Source organism: Callospermophilus lateralis, chromosome 13 (genome assembly GCF_048772815.1).
Source record: "Callospermophilus lateralis isolate mCalLat2 chromosome 13, mCalLat2.hap1, whole genome shotgun sequence".
NCBI classification, from domain to species: Eukaryota; Metazoa; Chordata; class Mammalia; order Rodentia; family Sciuridae; genus Callospermophilus; species Callospermophilus lateralis.
In genome coordinates, this window is record NC_135317.1 from 101,293,997 (window position 1) to 101,321,830 (window position 27,834).

The following is a 27,834-nucleotide window of genomic DNA, read 5'->3' on the forward strand; positions in this document are numbered from 1 at the left end:
GGTGTCTTTTCCTAATATCTCTTTAAGATAGTGAAATGAGACATAAAGTTCATTTATTGTCTGTCTTCAAACAACTAATTACATCTTTTTAGAATGCATGGAGGGCTAACCATAATAATACTTTAGAGTAAATGGGAAAAGCCTCTTTTTGATAGATTATGGTTTCTTTCTTCAACATATTTAAATATACTTTTTCCAGGTCAAGTCTGAAAAACCACATACTGAAAGAAGGGTCAGGGACAAAAACTGTTGAGCTTATGAATAGCATTCCTTTAAAAACCTTTGAAGATCATCTTGGAACCTTTGTTTAAATAACGTTATATAGATTCTCACATGCTGTCCACATTCAGTCTAGCTTTATAATTGTATAAAGACAAACTTTTGTTCACACGGGGGACTCTTTTGATTAATCAAAGCCCAACAAAAATGTATTTAACTCTAAAATCCAAAAACAATAAAAACATGACTTTTCTAAAAAGAAGATCTACTATAAAGTGGTTTTAACAAATAAATGATTTTGCATGTCAGCAAATCAACTACAACTTAGTATGATGAAGCATCAAAATGTCAGAAGCTTGAGTGCTTTCTCTTCTGAATTTAAGTCAGAGGGTAACAGAGGTAAGCACCTGAAGGTTTGGGGATGTTATGAAGTAAATAAAAGGGACTGATGGAATTGGACATTTGAATATTGTCACTTAAAGCATTGATCTAAGAAAAACTGTTAAGAATCTACATATTATATCTGTATCTGTTCTAAGGAGAAGTGATGTGGATGTTCATAAGGCAGCTGTGGATCATTCATAAAAAGAACAACTGAGCCAGGTGCAGTGGCACATACCTATAATCCCAGCGGTTAGGGAGGCTGAGACAGGAGGTTTGGGAGTTCAAGCCAGCCTTAGCAAAAAGTGAGGTGATAAGAAACTCAATGAGACCCTGTCTCTAAATAAAATACAAAATAGGGCTGGGGATGTGGCTCAGTGGTCGAGTGCCCCTGAGTTCAATCCATGGTACACCCCCGCCCCCTGCCAAAAAAAAAACAACCCACAGCCAGAAGGGAAAATTGATTTGAAAGTATTCTTTGGCTGCAAGAGGATCCTGAGTAAACAGTGTATTTGTACACACCATCCATGAACTGCATGAGGAGAAAAATCATTTTAATTTTCAGGATGCAGTTGAAGTACAAATACTAATACCCTTTTACCTCTTCCATTCAGAAAGAAAAAAAATTAGCAAAAACCCATACTTTTGTGTTTATAATTTTGATATGAAAAAAAGCTTAAAGTGGCTATGACACAAATCATCACTCCAAATTAACACTTTCCTAAGCCAGGTGTGGTGGCACATCCCTGCAGTCTCAGCATTGTGTTGACTGAGGCCTGAGAATCACAAGTTTGCCTCAGAAACTTAGATCCTATCTCAAAATTTTAAAAAATAAGAAGGACTGAAGATGTATTTCAGTGTTAAAGGACTCCTGTTTTCAATCCCCAGTAACATACCCACCACTGGCCAAAAAAAAAAAACATACTTTTTTTTCTGGCAATGAGAAAACCAGAAATCTGTTTTCATAAAGAAAGTAAATGGCTTTGTCCAAATAGGACAAGAATCTCAATGGAGAGACTGTTATAGAATTGACAGTTATAATGTAGATTGTGAATTTTTCTTGTTTGAAGCCAACTTATCTCAAATACATTTACTTCTTTATTTAAAGAGAAATATTAAATTGAACTGTCTTCCTTGCTGTTCTCTATCCTCTAGGGATCTTTATTTGAAACCACTCTATGATGATGTTCAGAAGGATTTACCCTTTCACCAAACATATGTCTAAAGGACTTAAGTAGATATACAGTTTTAACTTAGTGAATACCTGAAGAAGAAAATTCAGGGCTTTTAAGGCAAACTGTTGAAGTCCGAACTGCTTACATTAATTTTCACTGACCACCTTAACTACAGTTTTTGGTTTTTTTTAAAAGACAATTATCACTAGTATTTCAGTGTATTTTATATTCCTCATGTCTCTAACAGTGTTCTGTGTGTTACTTTTAAGAGGAAATACAAGATTAAAGATTATAATCTTCAGAGAGTTTGTCTTACTTTGTTTTATGACACAAACTAGAAACTTGTTTAGGAGAAAATATTGGTGATTTTTTTTTAGGTCCTTGTGTGGCAGGTTGGAGCTTTTAAAACACTAAGCATAGAGGGTGAGGCATATATCATTTATATCTTCGGTCAGAGGGTAATGTTCTGGTTAGTGCTGGAGCCAGGTTGCCATATTGCTTCCTGTTGCCATCATGTATGAGCTGTGGATGAGTTACTTAAGTAGATATTAAGTAACTTTGCATGAGTTACTTAACCTTTCTATGCCTCAGAAAGGTTTCTATTCTATGAAATTAGAATAGTATTTTCTATATAATGTTACAGAATAAAACTAGGAAACGGATGGTAGTACATGCTTGTAACCCCAGGTACTGGGGAGTCTGAGGAAGAAGCATCACATGTTTAAAGCAAGCCTAGGCCACTTAGCAAGACAGAGGGAGAGGCACCTTCTTCTGTGGGCATTAGATAGCTCTCAATGCTTACTGGGCTGGAAATTGAAATTGCTAAATAAAAATACTATAGTAGTAGCTAGCCTGCATTTAATGAGAGAAGATTAAAAATAGAGTTCATTATGTAGTTATTAAGTATTTGAGTAACTTGGTTTTTTTTCCATATTTAGTTTCCTTTCAGGAAATAACAGAAAATACTTACAGGTAACATCTATCTTTTTTAAAATGTAAAGGTTGGACCCACATTACAATTTTTTATTTAAAGATGTAAATTTTGAACTGTATTTGAGGATGTAATTATAATCTCCTACCTCCTAGTACACAAAATTTTATTTTGCTTTCCTAGAATTTAACTTGTTTAACTTAATATGTGAATTTAAAAGTTTTATTAAAAGATAAGACTAAAGAAGATAACTCTAGGTACCTGGAGAGGCAGATGTGAAGTGATAGATACATCACTGAAGGAATGGAACACTGGAAGGGAGGAAAATTCTCCTCTGCCCACTTAAGATTCTCTGGGTATGCAAAATAAACTCACAGCAGATGGATTAAACAACATATAAGTTTATTTGATGTTCATAGTTTTTATATGGCACCAGGAATACTAGAAGGAGCTTTATAGAGACAATTTATAGAGACAATTTAAAAATCCAGAGAATGTCTTAAGTTTCAAGGCTTTTAGGCCATGTGGACAAAAGAAGACAGAATTGACAAAAGAGAGGGACTTTGAGCTTCTAAGGACAAAAAAATTGTAGGAAGGCAAGTATATGAGAAACTAATGATAGGTAAGGTTGGTTTGTGTAGACTTTTGGTGCCATCATATCTCCAGTGATAAGAGTGCCATCCCTTTCCTGGCATGATAAGTGTCTGGGGATGTGGGATAGAAGTGCATACTTTCACAAACGGAATTTATGATCGGTTTTCAAGCAGATAGAAAGAAGGTAGAACTTGTCCCTTTTATGCTTTTCTCAGTGCCTTCCACTAAAAATAATCCTAATGCCAGGCTGGCATATTTTGGGGTGGAATATTCTGATCTCCTAGAACATCAGAGAAAAACTAATTCTTATCTCCTTGCATAAAGACAGCCACTAACTTCTTATTATCCATAAATAAAATTCTAACTATGGTATGGTACAGTTCGTTTTTTATGCTTACCCCACCTACCAATCCCATCTGATCATCTAGTACGCATACACTTACACAAGCTGCTTTCCAGTCACACAATTTCTCATTATCCCAGAACCATTTTTTTAAAATTTATTTATTTATTTTTAGTTTTCAGTGGACACAACATCTTTATTATTTTTTTTTTATTTTTACATGGTGCTGAGGATCGAACCCAGCGCCCTGCGCGTGCCAGGCGAGCGCACTACCAATTAAGCTTCATCCCCAGCCCCAGAACCATTTTCTTTCAGATTAATTCCATCTATATGACCATGTCCTCCATCTCTTTTCTTGAGAAATTTCAACTTTTGCTCTTCCGTGTTTCATTTGTGGCCTTATTTATAAATAAGCCTTTTTCATCTCTTCTGAAGAAAGATCACTCAGATGCCCCTTGAAACTTCATATTTCTTAAGTACAAGAAAGTAGGAGCTGGGGATATTTGGTAGAGTGCTTGCCTCACATGCACAAGGCCCTGGGTTCAATCCTGGGTACCAAATATATATATATATTTTTTAAAATTTTTTTTTTAATTTTTATTGTTGGTTGTTCAAAACATTACATAGTTCTTGATATATCATATTTCACATTTTGATTCAAGTGGGTTATGTACTCCCATTTTTACCCCATATACAGATTGCAGAATCACATCGGTTACACATCCACTGATTTACATATTGCCATACTAGTGTCTCTTGTATTCTGCTGCCTTTCCTATCCTCTCTCCCCTCCCCTCCCCTCTTCTCTCTCTACTCCATCTACTATAATTCATTTCTCCCCCTTGTTATTTTTTTCCCTTTCCCCTCACTTCCTCTTGTATGTAATTTTGTATAACCCTGAGAGTCTCCTTCCATTTCCATGCAATTTCCCTTCTCTCTCCCTTTCCCTCCCACCTCTCATCCCTGTTTAATGTTAATCATCTTCTCATGCTCTTCCTCCCTACTCTGTTCTTAGTTACTCTCCTTATATCAAAGAAGACATTTGGCATTTGTTTTTTAGGGATTGGCTAGCTTCATTTAGCATAATCTGCTCTAATGCCATCCATTTCTCTGGAAATTCTATGATTTTGTCATTTTTTAATGCAGAGTAATACTCCATTGTGTATAAATGCCACATTTTTTTTTATTCATTCATCTATTGAAGGACATCTAGGTTGGTTCCACAGTCTTGCTATTGTGAATTGTGCTGCTATGAAAATCGATGTAGCAGTGTCCCTGTAGTATGTTCCTTTTAGGTCTTTAGGGAATAGACCGAGAAGGGCAATAGCTGGGTCAAATGGTGGTTCCATTCCCAGCTTTCCAAGAAATCTCTATACTGCTTTCCAAATTGGCCACACCAATTTGCAGTCCCACCAGCAATGTACAAGTGTACCCTTTTCCCCACATCCTTGCCAGCACTTGTTGTTGTTTGAGAGAGGGCATCTCTGTCTTGTTCCAGATTTTAGAGGGAATGCCTTCAATTTTTCTCCATTCAGAATGATGCTAGCCTGAGGCTTAGCATAGATAGCTTTTACAATATTGAGGTATATTCCTGTTATCTCTAGTTTTTCTAGAGTTTTGAACATAAAGAATGCTGTACTTTGTCGAATGCTTTTTCTGCATCTATCGAGATGATCATATGGTTCTTATCTTTAAGTCTATTGATGTGGTGAATAACATTTATTGATTTCCGTATATTGAACCAGCCTTGCATCCCAGGGATGAATCCTACTTGATCACGGTGTGCCAAAGCCACAATACAATCATATAGTATAATGATGAAATTTTATTATCTTTGTAAAATTAGTTGAAAAGTTATCTTATGTATTGGAATTCTCTAGAGAGAGAGAGAGAGAAATAATAGGATATCTGTAAGTAGATACATGAGAGGGATTTACTAGGGGAATTGGCTCATGAGGCAGAAAGGTCCCACAATAGACTGGGAAGGCCAATAGCATATCTCAGGCCAAATTCAAAGGCCAAAGAGCCAGAGAAGCCAGTAATGTAACTGTCAGTGCAGGGCAGCAGGCCTAAGAATGTAGGGTTGAGGGGTGTGGACCAGGTATAAGTTCTGGAGCCTAAAGGCTAGAGAACTAGGAATTCTGATGTTCAAGGGCAGGAGAAGAAGGGGATCTCAGTTCCAAGAAGGAGAGTTGCTTTTAATTTTCCTTTTTTTTTTTTTTAAATGCAGTCCCATAGCCAATTGGATGGTATTTTCAACATTGAGGGCAGATCTTCTCTACTCTGACCACAGGCTCACACCGACATCCTCTTTCCAAATACCCTACACACTTTATCAACTCTCTAGGCATTTCTTAATCCAGCCAAGTTGATGTGTATAATTAATTTATTTTTACCATCTTGGAAGCCAGGGAAGGCTTTTCTGGAGAAGTGTCTTTCAAGACCAGTTTCTAAAGGTGGAGGTAGTCCCTTTATAAAGTGACTTTATAATACAGACTTTATATAAAAGGCCCTTTATAATATAGACTTTTTTTTAAGATATTGAGAATCAAACCCAGGGTCTTGGTGCATGCTAGGCAAGCACTTTACCACTGAGCTGCATCCTAGCCCTCTTTTATTTTATTTTGAAACAGTGTCTCACTGAGTTGCTTAGACTGACCTCGAACTTTAGAGTCTCCTCCCCAGGAACCTCCCCAGGAACCAGGGTTATACACCACCACACCCAGCTTTATAATGCAGATCATTAGATAGAATTGGTTTTAAGGTTAAATAACCTATAACATTATTACTAAGTAACATTTTTATTTCATGATTTTTGACAGTTTGGGTTTTTTAAATTATTCTTTTAGCCTGCATAATATTCTTCAGATTTTCTTCCTACCCATTTGATCACTTTGGGCTACTATGCTTGCTTTCCTTGAATACCTGAGCTCAGAACATCTTTCCTTCACTAAAAGAAAAGTCATTTGTAAGATATATATTTTATTTCATGCCCATGTGTATCTTGTTTCTCCATAACAATATTTCTCTTATCCCAGCTTTATTAAGATTCAGAGAGTTTGAGTAACTCGCCCTTGATGACATAGTTTGGAAATGTTAGAACTTTAAACTCATATCTTTCTGACTCCAAAAATTGATAAGAGCTTTATATAGTAAACAATTAGGAATGTGAAGAGACAACCCACAAAATGGGAGAAAATCCTTGCTAGCTACTCTTCTGACAGAGGGTTAATATCTAGAATATAGAAAGAACTCAAAAAAACTTTACACCAAAAAAAAGTAAATAACCCAATAATAAATAGGCAAAAGAAGAAATACAAATGGCCAACAAATACATGAAAAAATGTTCAACATCATTAGCATTTAGGGAAATGCAAATCAAAGCTACACTGAGATTTCACCTCAACCCAATCAGAATGGTGGTCATCAAGAATACAAACAATAATAAATGCTGGAGAGGATGTGGAGAAAAAGAACACTTTTACACTGTTGGTGAGACTGTAAATTAGTACGACTACTATGGAAATCAGTATGGAGACTTCTCAAAAGACTGGGCTTGGAACTGCCATATGATCCGGCTATACCACTTCTCGGTATTTATCCTTAAGAATTAAAGTCATTTCACTACAGTTGTACATGCATACCCATGTTTACAGCAGTACAGTTTACAATATCCAAACTATGGAACCAGCCTCAGTGTCCATCAACCAATGAATGAATAAAGAAAATGTGGTATGTATGCACAATAGAGTTTTATTCAGCCATAAAGAAAAATTAAGTTATAGCATTTGCAGGAAAATGGATAGAATTAGAGACCATCATGTTAAGTAAAATAAGACAAACTCAGGTCAAGGATTGTATATTTTCTTTTGTATGTGGAAGCTACAGAAGGAAAACAAATGTGGAATTGGATCTCCTAAAAATCTAAGAAAGATCAGTAGAGGAAAGGGACCAGGGGTGAGAAGTAGGGAGGAAGGGGGGAAATTCTAGGGTGAGAGATTGGCCAAATTATATGTATATTTTTTTAAGTTATATTGATTTTTTTAACTATACGACAGCAGAATGTATTACAGTTCTCATTACACATATAGAGTACAGTATTTCGTATCTTTGTATATAGAGTATGCTCACGCCAATTCATGCCTTTATACATGTACTTTGGTTGTTTTTGTTTTGCATTACAATTCTTATTACATATATGTACCACAATTTTTCATATGTTTATATATAAAGTATATTTCTTTTGCACTATAATTTTTATTATACATATATTTATATATATGTATACACCACATTTTTTCATATCTGTTTGTATATAAAGTGTTGATACCCAATTCGAGTCTTCATACGTGTGCTTTGGATAATGGTGTCCCTCACATTCCACCACCCTTGCTAATCCTCTGCCCCCTCCCTTTTCCTCCCACCCCTCTTCCCTATCTAGAATTCATCTAGTTCTCCCACGCTTCCACTCCCTACCCCATTATGAGTCAGCCTCCTTATATCAGACTCCGTATATGGCATTTGTCTTTTTGGGGATTGGCTAACTTTACGTGGCATTATCTTCTCCAACATCATCCATTTACCTGCAAATGCCATGATTTTATTCTCTTTTAATGCTAAGTAAAATTCCATTGTGTATATATGTCACTTTTTGTTTTATCCATTCATCCACTGAAGGGCATCTAGGTTGGCTCCCCAGTTTAGCTGTTGTGAGTTGTGTCATTTGAGGTGGCTGTGTCCCTGTAGTATGCTGTTTTTAAGTCCTTTGGATTTAGTCCGGGGAGAAGGACAGCTGGGTCAAATGATGGTACCATTCCCAGTTTTCGAAGGAATCTCCATACTGCTTTCCATATTGGCTGTACCAATTTGCAGTCCCACCAGCAATGTATGAGTGTGCCTTTTTCCCCACATCCTCTCCAACACTTATTGTTGTTTGTCTTCATAATAGCTGCCATTCTGACTGGAGTGAGATGATATGTTAGAGTAGTTTTGATTTGCATTTCTCTGATTGCTAGAAATGATGAGCATTTTTTCATATATTTGTTGATTAATTGTATATCCTCTTCTGAGAAGTGTCTGTTCAGGTCCTTGACCCACTTGTTGACTGGGTTATTTGGGTTTTTTTTTTTTTTATATATAGTATGTTTGTATGAATATGACCAACCCCAAAGATTTTATCCTACTTTTTTCCTAGAGGCCTTATTATTTTAGCTTTTGCATTTATATGTTTGATCTGTTTAGAATTAATTTTTGTAATGATATGTCATAAGGATTTAGGTTCTGCTTTCATTGTGTCCCATAGATTTCAATATGTTGTGTCTGTATTTTCATTTATCTCTAAGAATTTTTTGATTTCCTCCTTTATGTCTTTTGTAACCCATTGATCATTCAGTAACATATTGTTCATTTTCCAGGTGATGCAGGATTTTTCCTTCCTTCTTTTATCATTGATTTCCAGTTTCATTCCATTATGATCAGATAAGATGCATGGTATTATCTCCACACCTTTATATTTACTAAGAGTTGCCCTATGGCATAATATATGGTCTATCTTTGAGAAGGATCCATGTGCTGCTGAGAAGAATGTGTATCCACTTGATGATGGTTGATATATTCTATATATGTCGGTTAAGTCTAGGTTATTGATTGTGTTATTGAGTTCTATAGATTCTTTATTCAGCTTTTGTCTGGTAGATCTGTCCAATGGAGAGAGCGGTGTGTTGAAATCACCCATAATTATTGTGTTGTGGTCTATTTGACTCTTGAACTTGAGGAGAGTTTGTTTTATGAACGTTGCAGCACCATTGTTTGGTGCATACATATTGATAATTGTTATGTCTTGTTGGTGGATGGTTACTTTTAACAGTATATAGTGTCCTTCTTTATCCCCTTTTATTAACTTAGATTTGAAGTTGATTTTATTCGATATGAGTATGGCCAGTCCTGCTTGCTTCCGAGGACCATGTGAGTGGTATGATTTTTCCCAACCTTTCACTTTCAACCTGTGTATGTCTTTTCCTATCATATGAGTCTCCTGAAGGCAGCATATTGTTGGGTTTGTTTTTTTAATCCAGTTTACTAGCCTTTGTCTTTTGATTGGTGAATTTAAGCCATTAACGTTTAAGGTTACTATTGATATATTGTTTGTACTTCCAGTCATGCTTATTTATTTATTTATTTTAATATGGCACGTTTTTCCTTTTTGGTTATTTTTTTTCTTCTGTTTACTGAGTTACCTCCCACTGTTAGTTTTGGGTGCTGTTTTTCAATTCCTCTTCTTGTAGTGTTTTGCTCAAAATGCCTTGCAGTGCTGGTTTTCTGGCTGCGAATTCTTTTAACTTTTGTTTATCGTGAAATATTTTAATTTCATTGTCAAATCTGAAGCTTAATTTTGCTGGATACAGTATTCTTGATTGGAATCCATTATTTTTCAGGGTTTGAAATACATTGTTCCAGGATCTTCTTGCTTTCAACGTCTGTGATGAAAAATCAGCCGTTAACCTAATTGGTTTACCCCTGACTGTAATCTGCCTTCTTTCTCTCATAGCTTTTAATATTCTCTCCTTGTTCTATATGTTGGATATCTTCATAATTATGTGTATTGGAGTTGGTCTATTACGGTTTTGTATGTTTGGGGTCCTGTAGGCCTCCATGATTTGGCAATCCATTCCATCTTTCATATCTGTGAAGATTTCTAGGATTATTTCATTCAATAGATTGTTCATTCCATTGGTTTGAACCTCTATACCTTCTTCTATCCCGATGACTCTCAAGTTTGGTTTTTTTTATGACATCCCATATCTCTTGGATAGATTGCTGGTGGTTTCTTAGGATCCTTTCTGTGTTGACTATATTATTTTCAAGTTGATAAACTTTGTCTTCATTATCTGATGTTCTGACTTCTATTTGATCTAGTCTATTTGTAATATTCTCGTTTGATTTTTTAAATTTGGTTTTTGGTTTCCTGCATTTCTAGGATTACTGTTTGATTTTTTTCTTAAAATCTCTATCTCCTGGTAGAGCTTGTTCTTTGCCATTTGAATTTGCCTATTTAATTCGTTTTCAAAGTATACTTTCATTGTTTGGACTTGCTGTCTAAAGTCTTCTCTAAGATTCCGTTCCATCTAAGTTAGGTATGCCTTGAGTTCTTTCTCTGTCCGTTTTTCTGATGCCTCTAGGTTCTCCTGTGAATTTAAGTTGTCCTGCATTGTTTGTAATCCTTTTTTCCCTTGTTTTTTCATGGTGCTCACGTTACTTTCCAACTCTGTTTGACTGCTGTGTTTCTGTTTTCTTCTTTAAATTTGTTTTGGTTTTTATACTTCCAATATCTCTCCTTTGTGTTGGGAGACAGTGTTTAGAGATGTTGGATTAAATTGTGATTTAAGGTAAATTCATCAGTTTCATTAAAGGCCTACAGAATTTGATGGCATGTATAGAATTGAGGTTTGAACTTAGGATTTTATGTTGAGGTCGGGCGATTTGATGGTATGGAGGTTAGTATATGTTAGCTTCTTTGGGGGTTTCTCAAATGCAGGTGGATATTAACGAGAATAGACAGGAGTACTTGGGAGTAGTTAAGGGCTTAGGCAGACTATGGACCGATTCGTAATATTCATCTATTTGCATTTAGTAAGTTGTACGTAATCTGGGTGGTCATGCTTAAGAGGAAAGATGGGGAAAAGGTAAGGAAGCAAACCAAGAGAGAGGGAGAGAGGAAAGAAAGAGAAAAGAATAGAAAAAAAAAGAAATGATAATAAAAAAATAATTATAAAATGCAGTAAAATAAAAATTACATTTAAAAAAATTATATAATTATAGAAAAGAATAAAAATTAAAATTTAAAAATTTAATAAAGAAAGAAAAAAGGGACACTGTTAGGCTTCTATTTTCTTCGCTTCCAGTAGGTGGTGCTGTGCCTTCCAGGCCAAGATTTTGCCCTCCAGCTCTAGGAAACAATCCGTGTGATGCCGCCCGCCCCCCCCAAAACCTGTTAGCTTAGGTTTATTCCTGGTTTCTAGTCCCCTGGCTTCTCCTGTCAGCCAGGCGTTTCCCAGTGTGATACCTTTCTGCGGTTCAAGCCACACTCTGTGCCTGCAGTTTCCTGGACGTGGAGCGCGGCTTTTTGGAACCCGCACATTATTGTTTTGATTCCCTCCGCTAGCCCCTCCTCCGAGAGCTGGCGCGACAGGTTTTGTTTTCACCGCTGGTGGGAGGGGGGTGTTGGAGGTCAGGTGCCTTTACCTTTCCCCACGCGTCTATTCACGCTCACTCTGTTAATCACGCCCCCGGAAAGCCGGGGAGAGATTTTATGTGAATTCCCCGCTGTATGGGAGATAGTCTAAATGACACAGACCTGTTCTATCGCTGCTGCAATCTGTCGAAAACTGGGGATGGTGACGTCAGCTCTCCAAGATGGTGGCCGCTGGCTTCCTTGGTGGGCTGACTGGTGTGGAGGACAGAACTGGACCGCTTCCTTCCCCCATCTGAAACCCAGAACTCAGCCCGGAGCACAGTGAGGGCACAGCCGGCAGGAGCCCACAGAATCTGCAGCACCGTTTCTCGCATGGCTAGCTCACCGTTTCTAGGGACGCCATTTCGCAGCGCGCCACAGTCTCTAGCAGTGGGGCGGGCCGCTGAATAAACAGCTTGAATCTCCGGGCGGACAGTTCACTTGTGGTTGAGCCCCAGTAACCGATCCTCGGGCAATGGAAATCCTTCCTCTAGGTTTCGGTGCACCCCAATTTTGCTGGAAATTCCTAACAAGATAGCTTTTGGCCGTTCTAACTCGTCATTCACCTGCGCAGTGACGCAGTACACGGGGGTGATGCACTCCATTCGCCGCCATCTTCCAGGTCCCTCCACTTTTTCTTATATCAGTATAGCCATTTCAGTGTTCTTGTGATTAGTCTTCACATGGTTAACTTTTTTCTTTTATTTTATGCCTATATTTTTTATATTTAAAATGTGTTTCTTATGGATAGCATTGAGTTAGACCTTTCTATCCAGTCTTATGATCTCTGCATTTAATTACAGTATTTAAACCATTTACATTTAATTATCAATGTGGTTGGAATCATGTTTGTCATCCTATTCTTTTTCTATTTATCCTATCTGTTCTATGTTCCACTGACCCTTATTTCTTTTCTTTTCAAAATTATGTTTATAATTTATTTGTCTTACTAGCTTATTAACTTTATTATTTCTTTTACATTGTTACTGAGTTTTCTAAAGTTTATAATATTCATGTTGAAGTTTCTACATTCTATGCTTTGGATTATATTTTACCACAATGCAAAATGGAAAAGCCTTACAACAATATGCTCCTGTTTTCCCTTTTTATCCTTGTGCTTTTGATATCATATTTTACTTCTGTAAATATTATAATCACCATAATGCATTAGTATTATATTACATTTAGCTTAAGTAGTCAACTATTACTTACATTTACTTTAAGTTGTCAGTCACCTGTTAAGGAAATTTTAAAACAAACAAATATATTTTATATTCTTCTACATATTGACCATTTTCAGCAGTTTGCATCTCCTTTTTTATATATGAATTCTCATGTGATATTACATTCCTTCAGCTTTTAGAACTTTCTTTAATAATGTCTTATAGTATAGATCTGCTTGTTAAAAAAAATGACCTTAGATTTGTTTTATCTGAAAATGTTTTGTCTTCATTTTGAGATAATATGTCTAGATTGACAGCTCTCTCTTTTCATAATTTTAAAGATATCATCTTCTGGTTTATACTGCCTCTGTTGCTAAATTGTTTCTTGTTCCTCTACATATAATTGTCTTTTTTCCTCTGGATATTTTCAAAAGTTTGTTGTTTTCAGCCACGTAACTGATGTGCCTTGTTGTGGTATTTTTTTCTGTATGAAAATTGTTAAACTTCTAAGATGTGGGTTTTTCAAATTTACAAATTTGAAAAGATTTTATCTCATGTATTCATATACTTTTTCTTCGGTCCCTCTTCTATTTGAGATTTTAATTATACATTGATTAGATTGCATATTGTCCTATATAGGCCGCTAAAATGCTAATCTCTGTTTTTCCCCCAGTCTTTTTCCCCTGCTTCAGATTTGTTTTGTTTTGTTTCCTGTTTGTCAAATATATTATTGTGTTGTTCTCCATTATTTCATCTTTCTCCCTGGTTATGCCCATCCAATGAATTTCTCATTTCAAATATTGTACTTTTCAGGTACATAGGTTCCATTTGGTTTTTATAACTATGCCTTCCATTGCTTTTCTCATTAAATTCACTGTTTCCTTTAAACACTTGAAATATAATTATAATACCCTTGAAAATTCTCATGATATTTTTATTGTCTTTGTCATTACTTAATGTGTTTATTGATTTTTCTTTCATGGGTTTATATGCCTTGTTGTTGAATGTCTAAATTTTGTTGAATTCTTAGAAGTTCTGAAGTTTGCCTTGACAAAAAGTTATGTTTTTAAAATAAACTTGGTTCTTTAACCCTTGTTTTCAAGCTTTGTTGGGTAAATCCAAAGTAGCAATCAGGACACTTGCTATGAAGGACTAGATAGCAAATATTTCAGGTTGTATAGGCCATATTGTATGTTATGGATCATTGACATTGCCACTACAGTGCAAAGGCTGCCATAGATAATATATATAAATAAATAATGATAGCCGTGTTCCAGTAAAATTTAAATACATAAAGACAGGCATTGGCGTGTTATATATATACAGCTATAGTTTGCTCTCTTTAGGTTTAAAGAAGCATTTACTTTACATTTAGCTTAACCCTACTAAGTTCAGTGACTCAAGGGACTTGGCTAAGTGCCCAGGGCTAGTCTATGAGGTCTTTTCACTCTAGCTGGCACTCAACACTTGAACCATCTCTCAGTCCTTTGTGAACTCTGGAATTTGATAACGTTATGCATTCCCAATATTCATGTTTTCTGTATTTATTGTTATTTTCTCAGCCTTGTAGTTTCACCCTAATGTAGAGTTTATTATGTGGACACAGAATCAAAGGGACCCCTAGCCGAATTGCCAGAGTGCTACTTCTTTGTAGCTTCCTCCTCTGTGGTACTTTTGCCTTACAAATTCTACCTATCCCAAGTCTCTGTCTCCTCAAGTCATTAAGCCCACTGTTTTGCTCAGACTCCTCTCTATTCTATTTGGATTCCCCTTCTTTACTTTGTGGTCCAGAAATTACCTCCCAGCAGAAAGCAATGTGATAGTAAGACACCTCACTTATTTCTCTTCTCTTGGAGACTAGAACCCTGCCGTTCAGTATTGCCAGACACATTTTGTTCAGGTTTCTAGTTTATAGTAAGAGAACAAATCCAGTTTATTTAATTTGAAATAGCTAGAAATAGAAGTTATTTTTATTTACATATCATAGGCTTAAAATAAATTATAGATGTTTATGCCTATAATAAAACTTACACTTAAAATCAATTATATCTGTCTCCAGAAATAAATATTCCAATTGCAATCTAAGCAGATAATTATTATTTTTCAACTTGCTCAGGATTTTAACATTGCCTATAATGGCTCTTCTGCAAGAGCCATTATAGGCAATGGCCACTAAAAAGGAAACTGTTCTAGTAGATGCAGATTTGTTAGTTTAAGTTAGTTCACTGTCAGTGGCATTATAAGCAAGGTGGTTTATGTTGGTATATGTGATTTTTGTTTTTATAAAAGACCTGCTCACTTTTCCATTGTCTTTTCTTAAATGCTTAATATTAAGAGAAAATAGAAGATACTTTATTAGTTTAGCTGTGAGGAGAGTTTGGCAGTAGAACTACTAAAAAAAAGAATATATTTACTTTAGGTTCTGCATAGCAGACTACAGCTAGCAATTACCAGCCATCCAAAATGCACAGGATTCATTCAAAACTTCTAACTGTAGTAACCTGTACATATCACTGCCAGACCTCTATAAAATAGCTGGTTTTATTTTCCTGTTGCATGCAAAAATTAATTTATCTTAAGCTAATATCTGACGGCCTGACAGATTAGTTCTAAATTATTTTTTTGTAATTTCATGGTCTCTTGAGAGAGGAGGAATACTGAGATGTGCAAAGCTATTATTTTTCTTTTCTTTGTAAATTCAGTTAGTTTTGAATGTTTATGAGAATTCTTAGAACACTGTGTCATTTGTGTCAGCCCTCGAAGATCATTTGAAGTAGGCAGCCAATTCATATGTTGGCTGTTTTCTAAATGAGGTATTTGGGTTGGAGATGTGACTGAGTGGTGAGCCATAAACAAAGCCCTCGGTTCAGTCCCCAGCACAACAAGAAAAGGGATGGATATAGATATAGAGATATATAGTTAAACAAGCTATTTCTCTTTCTCCACAAGTGAAAGTGTTAAGAGTAACTCTCTAATAGCATCAAACATGACTATTAATGCTGTAGTTTACTGGTGACAAGTCTTTGCTTCCCTGAATGCTGAAGTATAATACCAGAGAAGCAGGCAGTTTAGAGTGGAAAGTAAAAGCTTTCTTAAAGGACAGCAGAAAGAACTTCTTCCCAGAGGAAGAAGGGGACCCAAAAGGTGAATCTATGGAAGGATGAGGTCTTCCCTTTTTTATAGCTAAGGTCTTCTTTCAGCTTTCCCACACTCAGTCTTTTGTTTCCCTTTATCTTACAGTGATAGAATGCAGGTGGGAAGGCCCAAAAGGTGGGAGATAGGAGGGCTGAAGGAGTAATCTGGGCAGGAAGGGCCTGGGGCAGCTTTTGATTTCCCTGTTTGCTGGGAGCTGCTTCTTTAACAGTTCCTTAGGATGGGTTCCCAGGCCTTGGGGATACTAACATTTCAATTTCCCCAAGTGCTGCTCTGGTTTCCATTCTCTATAATGGCCTCCATTTTGTTTATTTTACTCGATATTAGACCTGATTTACCTAACTACACTAACTGCCCTGAACAACTAACTACCTATCTTTAAATCTGGCTTCAGTGCTAGGGTTACAAAAAGAAAGGGTTTCTTCATAGTGGGTAGTTATCAGAAGTCTTCTTTTCTTTAGTGTAGTACAGACTTTAGACCTCTCCTCTGTGATTATCTAGATAAATTACATTTTTTATATGGAGCCTAATCTTATACCATAAGATAATACAGATCAAGTATCACTAATCCAAAAATCTAAACTCTGAAACTTTTTTTTTATTGTTGGTTGTTCAAAACATTACATAGTTCTTGATATATCATATTTCACACTTTGATTCAAGTGGGTTATGAACTCCCATTTTTACCCCGTATACAGATTGCAGAATCACATCAGTTACACTTCCATTGATTTATATATTGCCATACTAGTGTCTGTAGTATTCTGCTGCCTTTCCTATCCTTTACTATCCCCCCTCCCCTCCCCTCTTCTCTCTCTACCCCCTCTACTGCAATTCATATCTCCCCCTTGTATTATTTTTCCCTTTCCCCTCGCTTCCTCTTGTATGTAATTTTGTATAACCCTGAGGGTCTCCTTCCATTTCCATGCAGTTTCCCTTCTCCCTCCCTTTCCCTCCCACCTCTCATCCCTGTTTAAAGTTAATCTTCTTCTCATGCTCTTTGTCCCTACTCTGTTCTTAGTTACTCTCCTTATATCAAAGAAGACATTTGGCATTTGTTTTTTAGGGATTGGCTGGCTTCACTTAGCATAATCTGCTCTAATGCCATCCATTTCCCTCCAAATTCTATGATTTTGTCATTTTTTAATGCAGAGTAATACTCCATTGTGTATAAATGCCACATTTTTTTTATCCATTCGTCTATTGAAGGGCATCTAGGTTGGTTCCACAGTCTTGCTATTGTGAATTGTGCTGCTATGAACATCGATGTAGCAGTGTCCCTGTAGCATGCAAATAGTGATAATTTAAGTTCTTCTTTTCCTATTTTTATGCCTTTAATTTCTTTCGTCTGTCTAATTGCTCTGGCCAGTGTTTGGAGAACTATGTTGAACAGAAGTGGTGAGCGAGGGCATCCCTGTCTTGTTCCAGATTTTAGAGGGAATGCCTTCAGTTTTTCTCCATTCAGAATGATGCTAGCCTGAGGCTTAGCATACATTGCTTTTACAATGTTGAGGTAAGTTCCTGTTATCCCTAGTTTTTCTAGCGTTTTGAACATAAAGGGATGCTGTACTTTGTCGAATGCTTTTTCTGCATCTATCGAGATGATCATATGGTTCTTATTTTTAAGTCTATTGATGTGGTGAATAACATTTATTGATTTCCGTATATTGAACCAGCCTTGCATCCCAGGGATGAATCCTACTTGATCATGGTGCACAATTTTTTTGATATGTTTTTGAATCCGATTTGCCAGAATTTTATTGAGGATTTTTGCATCTAGGTTCATTAGAGATATTGGTCTGTAGTTTTTTTTCTTTGAAGTGTCTTTGTCTGGTTTAGGAATCAGGGTGATGTTGGCCTCGTAGAATGAATTTGGAAGTTCTCCCTCTTTTTCTATTTCCTGAAATAGCTTGAAAAGTATTGGTATTAGTTCCTCTTTAAAGGTTTTGTAAAACTCTGCTGTATACCCATCCGGTCCTGGGCTTTTCTTCGTTGGTAGTCTTTTGATGGTTTCTTCTATTTCCTCAATTGATATTGGTCTGTTTAGGTTGTCTATATCCTCCTGACTCAATCTGGGCAGGTCATATGACTTAAGAAATTTATCGATGCCTTCACTATCTTCTATTTTATTGGAGTATAAGGATTCAAAATAGTTTCTGATTATCTTCTGTATTTCTGAAGTGTCTGTTGTGATATTGCCTTTTTCATCCCATATGCTAGTAATTTGATTTCTCTCTCTTCTTCTCTTTGTTAGCATGGCTAAGGGTCTGTTGATTTTATTTATTTTTTCAAAGAACCATCTTTTAGTTTTGTCAATCTTTTCAATTGTTTTTTTTGTTTCGATTTCATTAATTTCAGCTCTGATTTTAATTATTTCTTGCCTTCTACTTCTTTTGCTGTTGTTTTGCTCTTCTTTTTCTAGGATTTTGAGATGAAGTATGAGATCATTTATATGTTGGTTTTTTCTTTTTTTAAGGAATGAACTCCAAGCAATGAATTTTCCTCTTAGAACTGCTTTCAATGTGTCCCATAGATTCCGATATGTTGTGTCTGTGTTTTCATTTATCTCTAAGAATTTTTTAATTTCCTCCTTGATGTCTTCTATAACCCATTGATCATTCAGTAACCTATTGTTCATTATCCAAGTGATGCATGATTTTTCCTTCCTTCTTTTATCGTTGATTTTCAGTTTCATTCCATTATGATCAGATAAGATGCATGGTATTATCTCTGCTCCTTTATATTGTCTAAGAGTTGCCCTGTGACATAATATATGATCTATTTTTGAGAAGGATCTATGTGCTGCTGAGAAAAAAGTGTAACTGCTTGATGTTGGGTGGTATATTCTATATATATCAATTAAGTCTAGGTTATTAATTGTGTTATTGAGTTCTATTGTTTCCTTATTCAACTTTTGTTTGGAAGATCTGTCCAGTGGTGAGAGAGGTGTGTTGAAGTCTCCCATGATTATTGTATGGTGGTCTATTAGACTCTTAAACTTGAGAAGAGTTTGCTTGATGAACATAGCTGCACCATTGTTTGGGGCATATATATTTATGATTGTTATGTCTTGTTGGTGTATGGTTCCCTTGAGCAGTATGTAGTGTCCCTCTTTATCCCTTTTGATTAACTTTGGCTTGAAATCTATTTTATTTGATATGAGTATGGACACTCCTGCTTGTTTCCAAAGTCCATATGAGTGATATGATTTTTCCCAACCTTTCACCTTCAGTCTATGTATGTCTTTTCCTATCAAATGCGTCTCCTGTAGGCAGCATATTTTGGGTCTTGTTTTGTGATCAATTCTACTAGCCTGTGTCTCTTAATTGGTGAGTTTAAGCCATTAACATTTAGGGTTATTGAGATATGGGTTGTTCTTCCAGGCATATTTGTTTATTTATGTTACTAAACATGGTTTGTTTTCCTTTTTGATTATTTTTCCCCCCTTTACTGTTCTACCTCCCACTGTTGGTTTTCATTGTTATTTTCCATTTCCTCTTCCTGTAATGCTTTGCCGAGGATGTTTTGAATAGATGGTTTTCTAGCTGCAAATTCTTTTAACTTTTGTTTATCGTAGAAGGTTTTAATTTCATCTTCCATCCTGAAGCTTAATTTCGCTGGATACATGATTCTTGGTTGGAACCCATTTTCTTTCAGTGTTTGAAATGTGTTATTCCAGGATCTTCTAGCTTTCAGAGTCTGTGTTGAAAGATCAGCTGTTACCCTGATTGGTTTACCCCTAAATGTAATCTGCTTCCTTTCTCTTGTAGCTTTTAAAATTCTCTCCTTATTCTGTATGTTGGGCATCTTCATTATAATGTGTCTAGGTGTGGATCTCTTATGATTTTGCGCATTCGGCGTCCTGTAGGCTTCTAGGATTTGGGATTCTGTCTCATTCTTCAAGTCTGGGAAGTTTTCTCGTATTATTTCATTGAATAGATTGCTCATTCCTTTGGTTTGGACCTCTATACCTTCCTGTATCCCAATGACTCTTAAGTTTGGTCTCTTTATATTATCCCATATTTCTTGGATGTTCTGCTCATGGTTTCTTAACAGTCTTGCTGAGCTGTCTATGTTCTTTTCAAGTTGAAATACTTTGTCCTCATTGTCTGATGTTCTATCTTCTAAGTGTTCTACTCTGCTGGTAGTATTCTCAATTGAGTTTTTACGTTGGTTTATTGCTTCCTGCATTTCTAGGATTTCTGTTTGTTTGTTTTTTATTACCTCTATCTCCCTGTATAGTTGGTCCTTTGCTTCTTGGATTTGTTTATGTAATACATTGTCGAAGTGGTCGAAGTGATCTTTCATTGTCTGATTTTGCTGTCTGATGATTTCCTTGAGACTCCAGATCATCTGCAGCATGTATATCCTGAATTCTTTATCTGACATTCCATCTGCTGCATCTATTACCTCTTCTAAAGTTGAGTTGACCTGCATTGCTTGTGGTCCTTTCTTTCCTTGTCTTTTCATATCGCTCGTGTTTCTTTCTGCTTGGTGAAACTGTTGTGTTTTTGAAATTTTCCCCCTATACATTTATATTGCTCTTGTATAGTTGAAAAGTCTCCCTTGCAGAGGCGGGCGACGGCTCTGCTCCTCCTCCACTGGGACTGTTCTGCCGGTCGGTCGCAGGTCTGCCTACCTTGGAGGCACGGGCGGCGGCTCTGCTCTGCCCCTACTCCAATTGGGGTGACGTGACTACCATGCCTGCGGGTCGCTGGGCCTGTTCTGGGCGCGGGAGGCGGCTCTGCTCTGCCCCTCCTCCAATTGGTGTGACGTGTCTACCACACCAGCAGACCGCTGGGCCTGTTCCGCCGGTCGGTCGCAGGTCTGTCTCTCTGAAGCTTTTTGAACACCAATAAGTGCTCTATAAAATTACCTTCAGACTGTGTGTCTATAAGGTTTATATCTAATGTAAATGAATTTCATATTTAGACTAGTCCCATTTACAAGATATCTTATGTGTAGGCAGATATTCCAAAATCCAAGTCACTTCTGGTCTAAACTCTTTCAGATAAGGGATATTCAACCCTTACCAAGTTTTCCTTCCACCAGAAATCATTTTTGAATTATGTTATTTATAATCCCTGTATTGGGCAGAAATGGGTACCCTGCTACCATCAAATGAGTCCTCATCTTTATCAGGTTTTGCTACCCTCCTCCTTTGTATTAAAAAGTGACTAGAATATAAATGGCAGAAAGAGATGAAGCTTTTGGTTTTCACGTTGTCATGGTGTTTTGTGTTCACATAACAGAGGGAGCAATGCATGATAGCATATAGTGGTGGCAGCTCCTGGCAGTAGCTTTCTTGGAAACTGGAATCTTCTTAAATAGCAACAAGACTGATTAGTGCTATTTTTGACCTCATTTCTGGATGATTTTTAAGGGAGAATCGTTTGAGTCTGTAGTGGCAGTTTCAAAGCACAGCTCTAAGTTTTTGTTAGAAAGAAATTCCATACAGTTCCTCTTTTTGCAGGCTTCTGAGTCAAGCATAGAAATTCTACTTTCTCACTAGCTCAGAGTGAGTTAAATTCCCTAAGGAGACCCCAAACTTTCTCCAACCACTTTCTAAATTGAGATCACCAAAAGATCATTGGTTCCCTCACCTGAAACCTCCAATATGGAAGTACTGATTCTATTAAGTCCCTGAGACAGTCTGTAATTCCCCAAAGAGGACATGTAAACTAACTCCAATTGTGATTTCTAAAAGTATTCTAATTTCACCCAAAATTCTGGGATAATAGAAAAACTTATCTTTCCTTATATGCCTATAGTAACTAGATGAGCAATGTTCAAAAGTAGCTTTACTAAAAATAAAAAAAAAAATGTATGGTGGTTTAAAATTCCTATACCATATTAAGGAAATAAAATTGTTAGCTAGGCTGAAGTAACTTTTCCAGCATTTGGACCAAAAGCTTTCTTCTCTGCATCACTTGGTCCTGAAGCCTGAAGGATATTCAGGTTGATCCCATGCTTCATTGAAGTTGAACCACTATTTCTCATAGTTACCATCAGATTTGGTCTTTCTGTCAACACATGACCCCTCTGGCAGTCTTGAGTCTGTTCACCCCTCAGCTCTCTATCCTGGAGAGCAAAAGACCCTTCCAAATTCCAGGGCCCTATTAGATGCCCCATTTCTAACAGAAGGATGACACAACTCTTCCTGCTTTCTGAGATTCTTCCTTGATGAATCATTCTAGACCATTCCTTTTCCTGCCTTTCCTACTTTCCAGAGAAATGTTTTCTCCCTAAGGTATAGAATATGAAAAAATACTTCAGGACATAAATTCTCATTCAGTTAATCACCAAGGCTATTAATAATGTGCATTGCTGATAGAATATTTTTTAAAAGATAGTCTTTTTTCTCAAGACAAGCATTCCCATTTTCTTGTTTTCTTAATTATAAATGTTTTTCCATAGAGACTTGTGCCAAAGTTATTGGCAGCATTTACATCAGTTACTGGTATTGAATGGTAAAAACGAATGAAGCAGGAGTGTTTTGGGAAAGCAGTTGCTCATTTTGTTTTTCTAAAGTCATTTGTATTTTATCTCATTTTTTGTTTTTCTTGGCTTCTTTCCATTGGCTGTCCTTTTCCCTTTTATTTTTCTTTATATTCAAAACTTTTCTTCTCCTGGCTTTTTAAAATTAAAACTTAATTCTCAAAATATGTGGTTTTATGTTTAAAACTCCATAGTTAAAAGAATATTAAAAATTGGCTCTCCACTCTAGATTCTATTGGTAGCTTAGGGTGATGTGAAGAAAGAAGGATGAAGAAGAAATCATTCTCTTGACTATACTTTAAAAGTTTTTTTTCTTTTCCAGGAGTCCAATGTGCTGATTGCTGCTAACAGTCAGGGTACAATTAAGGTAAGGTATTTTATATATCTCCATTTTTAAACTCAGATCCATTTTTAGACTATAAAAAGATCATGGAAATATACAGTTGAGGTGAACCTTATAGGTCATTTCAGATTATAGGTCTCTGTCTCCTTGTAAATGGCTTGATTGTAGGGGAAAGAAAGAGCTTGCAGCAGTGGAGATGGTAGTACTTGTTGAGGTTTATGAATGCTGGATGGATTGATAGATGGTCAGATGAAAAAGATTGAAGCATTCACAGTGGGCCAAGCGCTGTTGAGCTTCTCTTCTCTTACACTGTAGCTAACCAAAGGACATTCCCTGCCCAGGTCCAAATACAGCAGGAGGTGTATATACATCCACTAGATTTAAATTTATCTTACTCTCATTTTACTTTTCCTCATGTTTCTCTTCCTTTTCTTTCCTGACAAACAGGTTTTTCTTCACTTGTCAAGGTGGGAGTTGAGATTGTGGGGAAAAAATTTAGCGTTCAGTTGAAAATTGGTTGATCATGTGATGCCGTTACTATGATCTGAAAATTTTAGTGCCCCTGGTAGTCTCAGTCATAAACTCATGATACAGTTTTCCACAGATTTTCCTTTGTAGTTAGGACCTCAAAAAAATAAAAATGTTATCCACTTATACTATTGGATAGGTTAGCCCTTGGGCATAATACCTTAGATAAGCAAATTATGAGCTAAGCAAAACAAACTTTCTAAACAAAACACCATTTTGGTGGCTTTTAGTACATGGATTTGATTAGTGCATATTCCGAGAATACTTGTGCTTTCCACATATTTTTTCATGAAATATCAGGAAGCATTTTTTTTTATATAACGTATCTACTTTACCTGCCAATGGGTATTAAATTTGCTATGAATTCCTTCAGCTCATCCTAAGTAGAGAATAACCCAGCCATCAAGGGAGAAAATTCAGTCCTAACAAGTACAATAGTGAGGAAATGGGCAAACTCAAAGCAAAACTGCATTGAACTGGTCAAACTAATTCACATGATAGACTACTTTTTAGACAGCTAATTTCTCTAAAGCCTCTTCTAAAGACAAACCATGGACAGCTTAAATGAAAACTAGGTTTTTGAAATGATTAACATTTGTTATATTTTGAAGCCTCAAGCAAGATAGAAGGTCTTAGAATCTCTGATTTAATTGTCTCTTTTTACTCTTTGGGTCTCTCTTTATCTTAGCCTCATGGAATGGCATGAGTTAACAAAAAGAAACCTTACTCTTCAACAAATTTGGCCTTTGGATCAATTGAAATTACTAAGATCTCTGCAGGAATTCAAAGCTACATTGATACTCATAGAGCCTCATTGATAAATCTAAGCTTTTTAAAAACAGTTTAGACCTCTTATGTTAAGTAGCTTACTTGTCCAATATAAAGACATCATTCTAACAGTCAAGTTAAACCTTAGCAGAGTAGCAAAGGTTGCATCTTTACATCTTTGTCCCCCAAAATTTTAGTCTGCTTGTAACTTAATTCTTTTTGACAGTGTCTCATAATTATCCTCGTGTTCATGGTCTTTTCTTAGCTATTTGCTCCCACTTTTTCTTTAGTTGTAGCAATATCACAACTTATTTTTATGAGGGGGTATTGCTTTAACACTAAAAGCTAACAAAATACCTTGACACTAAATGATTAACCAGAAATGAAAAAACTAGTAGAAAAAGGCAAAGTTTTATGTGCTATATACCTTGATCACTGGTGTTTGGACAAGTGGTTTGATCAAACTAGTGCTTATCAATAGAAGTAATAGATTATATCCTAAATAGTAATGTTTCAAGTTTTCTTAAAAATGTGGAAGAATACCAACAGACATTCCATAAATGTATATCCATGCCACGTATCAGCCAGTTCATTTATACATGTTTTATCTTGAAGGCTCCCTAATTAAAATGGAGATAATTAATCTGAAAGAGTTCGTATAGTGGTTGATTTGAACGTAAGAAAGGGCTTATGTTCAGTCCCTTCAAATTTGTTAGCATTATAACCAGGTGGTAAACATTTTTTATTTAGTTTCCACTGGTAAATACAGTAAAGAGTCACTAAACTCTTTTATGTTATAAAGCTGTTATATAACACTAATTCTTTTTTCCCCCATTAGGTGCTAGAGTTGGTATGAAGGGTTTACTGAAGTCGAGGGTGTGTTTGATCCTGCCTAATACATCTGCAGCTGACAATGAGAGAAGAAGTCTCGCCCCAAAATCATCATGGGATTTGTATTCTTTTGAGTACTTTATTTCCTTTTTTTCCTTCTTTATGACCTTGGGACATTGGGAATGCCCAGCGAACTCTCCGCCATCAATGTAACTCCATGGACTTTGCTGCTGTTGGTGGTGTGGTTATCTAATTTTTGTGATAGGGAAACAAATTCTTTTGAATAAAAATAAATAACAAAAAATAATAAAAGTTTATTGAGCCACAGCTGAGCTGGGAAAAGTTTTGTCAAATGTAATGAGAGATACTTTTTTCAAGAAGTTGCACACATGAATTACAGAGGAATGTTTTAGTGGATAATTTTAAGATCCATTATTTCCCAACCATTTTGAAATTATGTATATCAACTTAAACAAAACAAAGTATATGGGTATCTTCCAGAGAACTTAATGTTTACAATAGAAAAGATTACAATAATTAGTTCTCTTTGCCTTTTAAATGTCACATATACATACCCTAAATGTCAAACAAGTCAATTTATTTTATAAAAATTATAGGTAACCCATCCAGGGTTAGACAGTGATTTGGATAAGGGTAAGCAGACTTTCTGGGAAGGGCATAATGGTAAATATTTTAGGCTTTGCAAGGCCATGTGGCTGTGTCATAGCTATTCAGCTCTCACGGGAGAGCAGCCACACATGTATGTGAATAAACAGGCTGGCTGGGAAATAGGAGGGGCAGACTTTGCCTGGAAATCATATCTTGTCAAATCCTGACTTAGAAGAAAAGCATTTCAAGCCATATCATCTCTTAGATTGTCTAATTTTATAAATTGACTTCAGACTACAAAAGGAAAGAGGTTAGTAAAAAGCAGGTCAAGCAGAAGTAACATAACAGCTCCTTTAAAAGTCTGACACTTTTTAAGCAAAAGATAAAAGCAAAATTATGCTCCATGTTTTATAAAAGTAAACACTTGGATAAGGTTGGTTGAATAAAGATATTCTTGACAAAGGTAATCAGAATATCCTCAACTTAAAATTATGAAACCTATGACAAGTGTTTTGGAACTTAGAAACTTGAATATTAGAAATTAATAGAATACATATACTATATAAATAATCCCCAACAAAGTCTGGAGCAATATTCCACAAACTCATCAACACTTCTGCAGCAAAGCAAATAAATGTTCACACTATATGGGATTAATTAACAAAAGCTAAAAACAGTCTTGCATTAGTTCAAGTCAGGTTTTACCACCAAGCAAGTTTGCCTCAATGTAGGTGAATAATTTTAATTTCCAGATCTTCAAGAGAATTACATCCTACTTCTGGGAGTTAAGACTTTTTGGACTCAATTCTTAGAGAAAAGCTATACCTGTTACCAACCAGAACCTGATACTCCAGATATGTTTTCAGAGAGTAATGTGCTTTTGTGAAGATGCAGAAATAGTCAAATGCAGATCCTTCACTTAACGAACTTCACTTAGGGGATGTGTGCACTGAAAAATCATTGAGTAAGAAGCAGAGAGTTAACGTCTCTTTGCATGCACTTAAATAGCAGATTATTATGTTGTTTTATTTGGCCTTACTTTTGAAATATTTTTTAGTTATACATGGACACAATATCTTTATTTTTTTTATGGGATGCTGAGGATCAAACCCAGCACCTAACATGTGTGAGGAAAGCACTCTGCCACTGAGCCACAACCCCAGCCCTTGGCCTCACTTTTTTATGTCTTATTTCAAGCTTATTTCTATATTATAGAGTCATGTTAATTTCCATATGTTTGAAAGGATATAATGTACATTTAGTTATCAAAGGAACTCTTTTTTTAGTCATTCTGTGTTCTAATGTATATTCATTTATAGGAGAAGGGAACTTACATAATCTATAAGTAATAATTAGAAATGATGCACATTTTAAGACCAAAAATACTTATTCAAGAATAGCATAGGTTGTTGATAGGTTTCAGTTTAATTTTCATTTCAGTACATATTTGTAGGTCTTTCTCAGAGCTTGCTGTTGTTCCCAAGCACACACTTGTGTATGGGAAATGTTAAAGGTTGAAGTACACTATGAAGTTCTTGTAAGACGACTGAGTTCCTGAGCATCAAAAGATGGAGGGAACTGAATTTTTTTGATTCATTCAGAAAGATGAGCCTGACTGGATCATTAGCAGAGAAGTATACAGTGAGATTGAAAAGGTAGAGGAACTGATAGGTAAGAGCTTCTAGGGCATGGGTGAGAGTTTAAATTTTATTAAAGCAGGTGAAGGGAAGGGTTAATTAGAATGGCATGTTCCGATGGCTGGTGAATGGATGGATGAGACAAGAGCGCAGTTACATGATTAGTCAAGATTTGGTCCATGGGGCTTGGACCAAAGGTAGTAGCATTGTTCCACTCAAAAGCCTGTTTCAGCTAGTAGAGTTTGCCACAGTCTTTATTCCTGTATCTTGGAAGATTCTTGGTTAACTTTTAAAGTTATTGTTTTATGCTAACCTGTCACAACAAAGAATGTAACTCAGCAAATTTATTCAATCCCCAATCAGCAGTGAGTAAGTCATGTAGAAACTTCATGGCCAAAATGTTCATGAGCCACTTAGAGAACCATTTCACT

At 36.1% G+C, this 27,834-nt stretch overlaps 1 protein-coding gene across 4 annotated transcripts in view; it reads left to right on the forward strand.

The window, feature by feature from the left end:
* Positions 1 to 25,484, forward strand: part of Cop1 (COP1 E3 ubiquitin ligase) — a 178,873-nt gene extending 153,389 nt beyond the window's left edge. For all 4 annotated transcript variants that reach the window (XM_076872857.2, XM_076872859.2, XM_076872858.2 and 1 more), the window contains 2 exons: positions 23,010 to 23,054; positions 25,165 to 25,484. In XM_076872857.2, the coding sequence (XP_076728972.1) occupies positions 23,010 to 23,054; positions 25,165 to 25,182 (63 nt within the window). In that variant the 3' untranslated portion in view covers positions 25,183 to 25,484. The remainder of the gene's footprint in view (positions 1 to 23,009; positions 23,055 to 25,164) is intronic.
* The last annotated feature ends 2,350 nt before the right edge of the window (positions 25,485 to 27,834 follow it).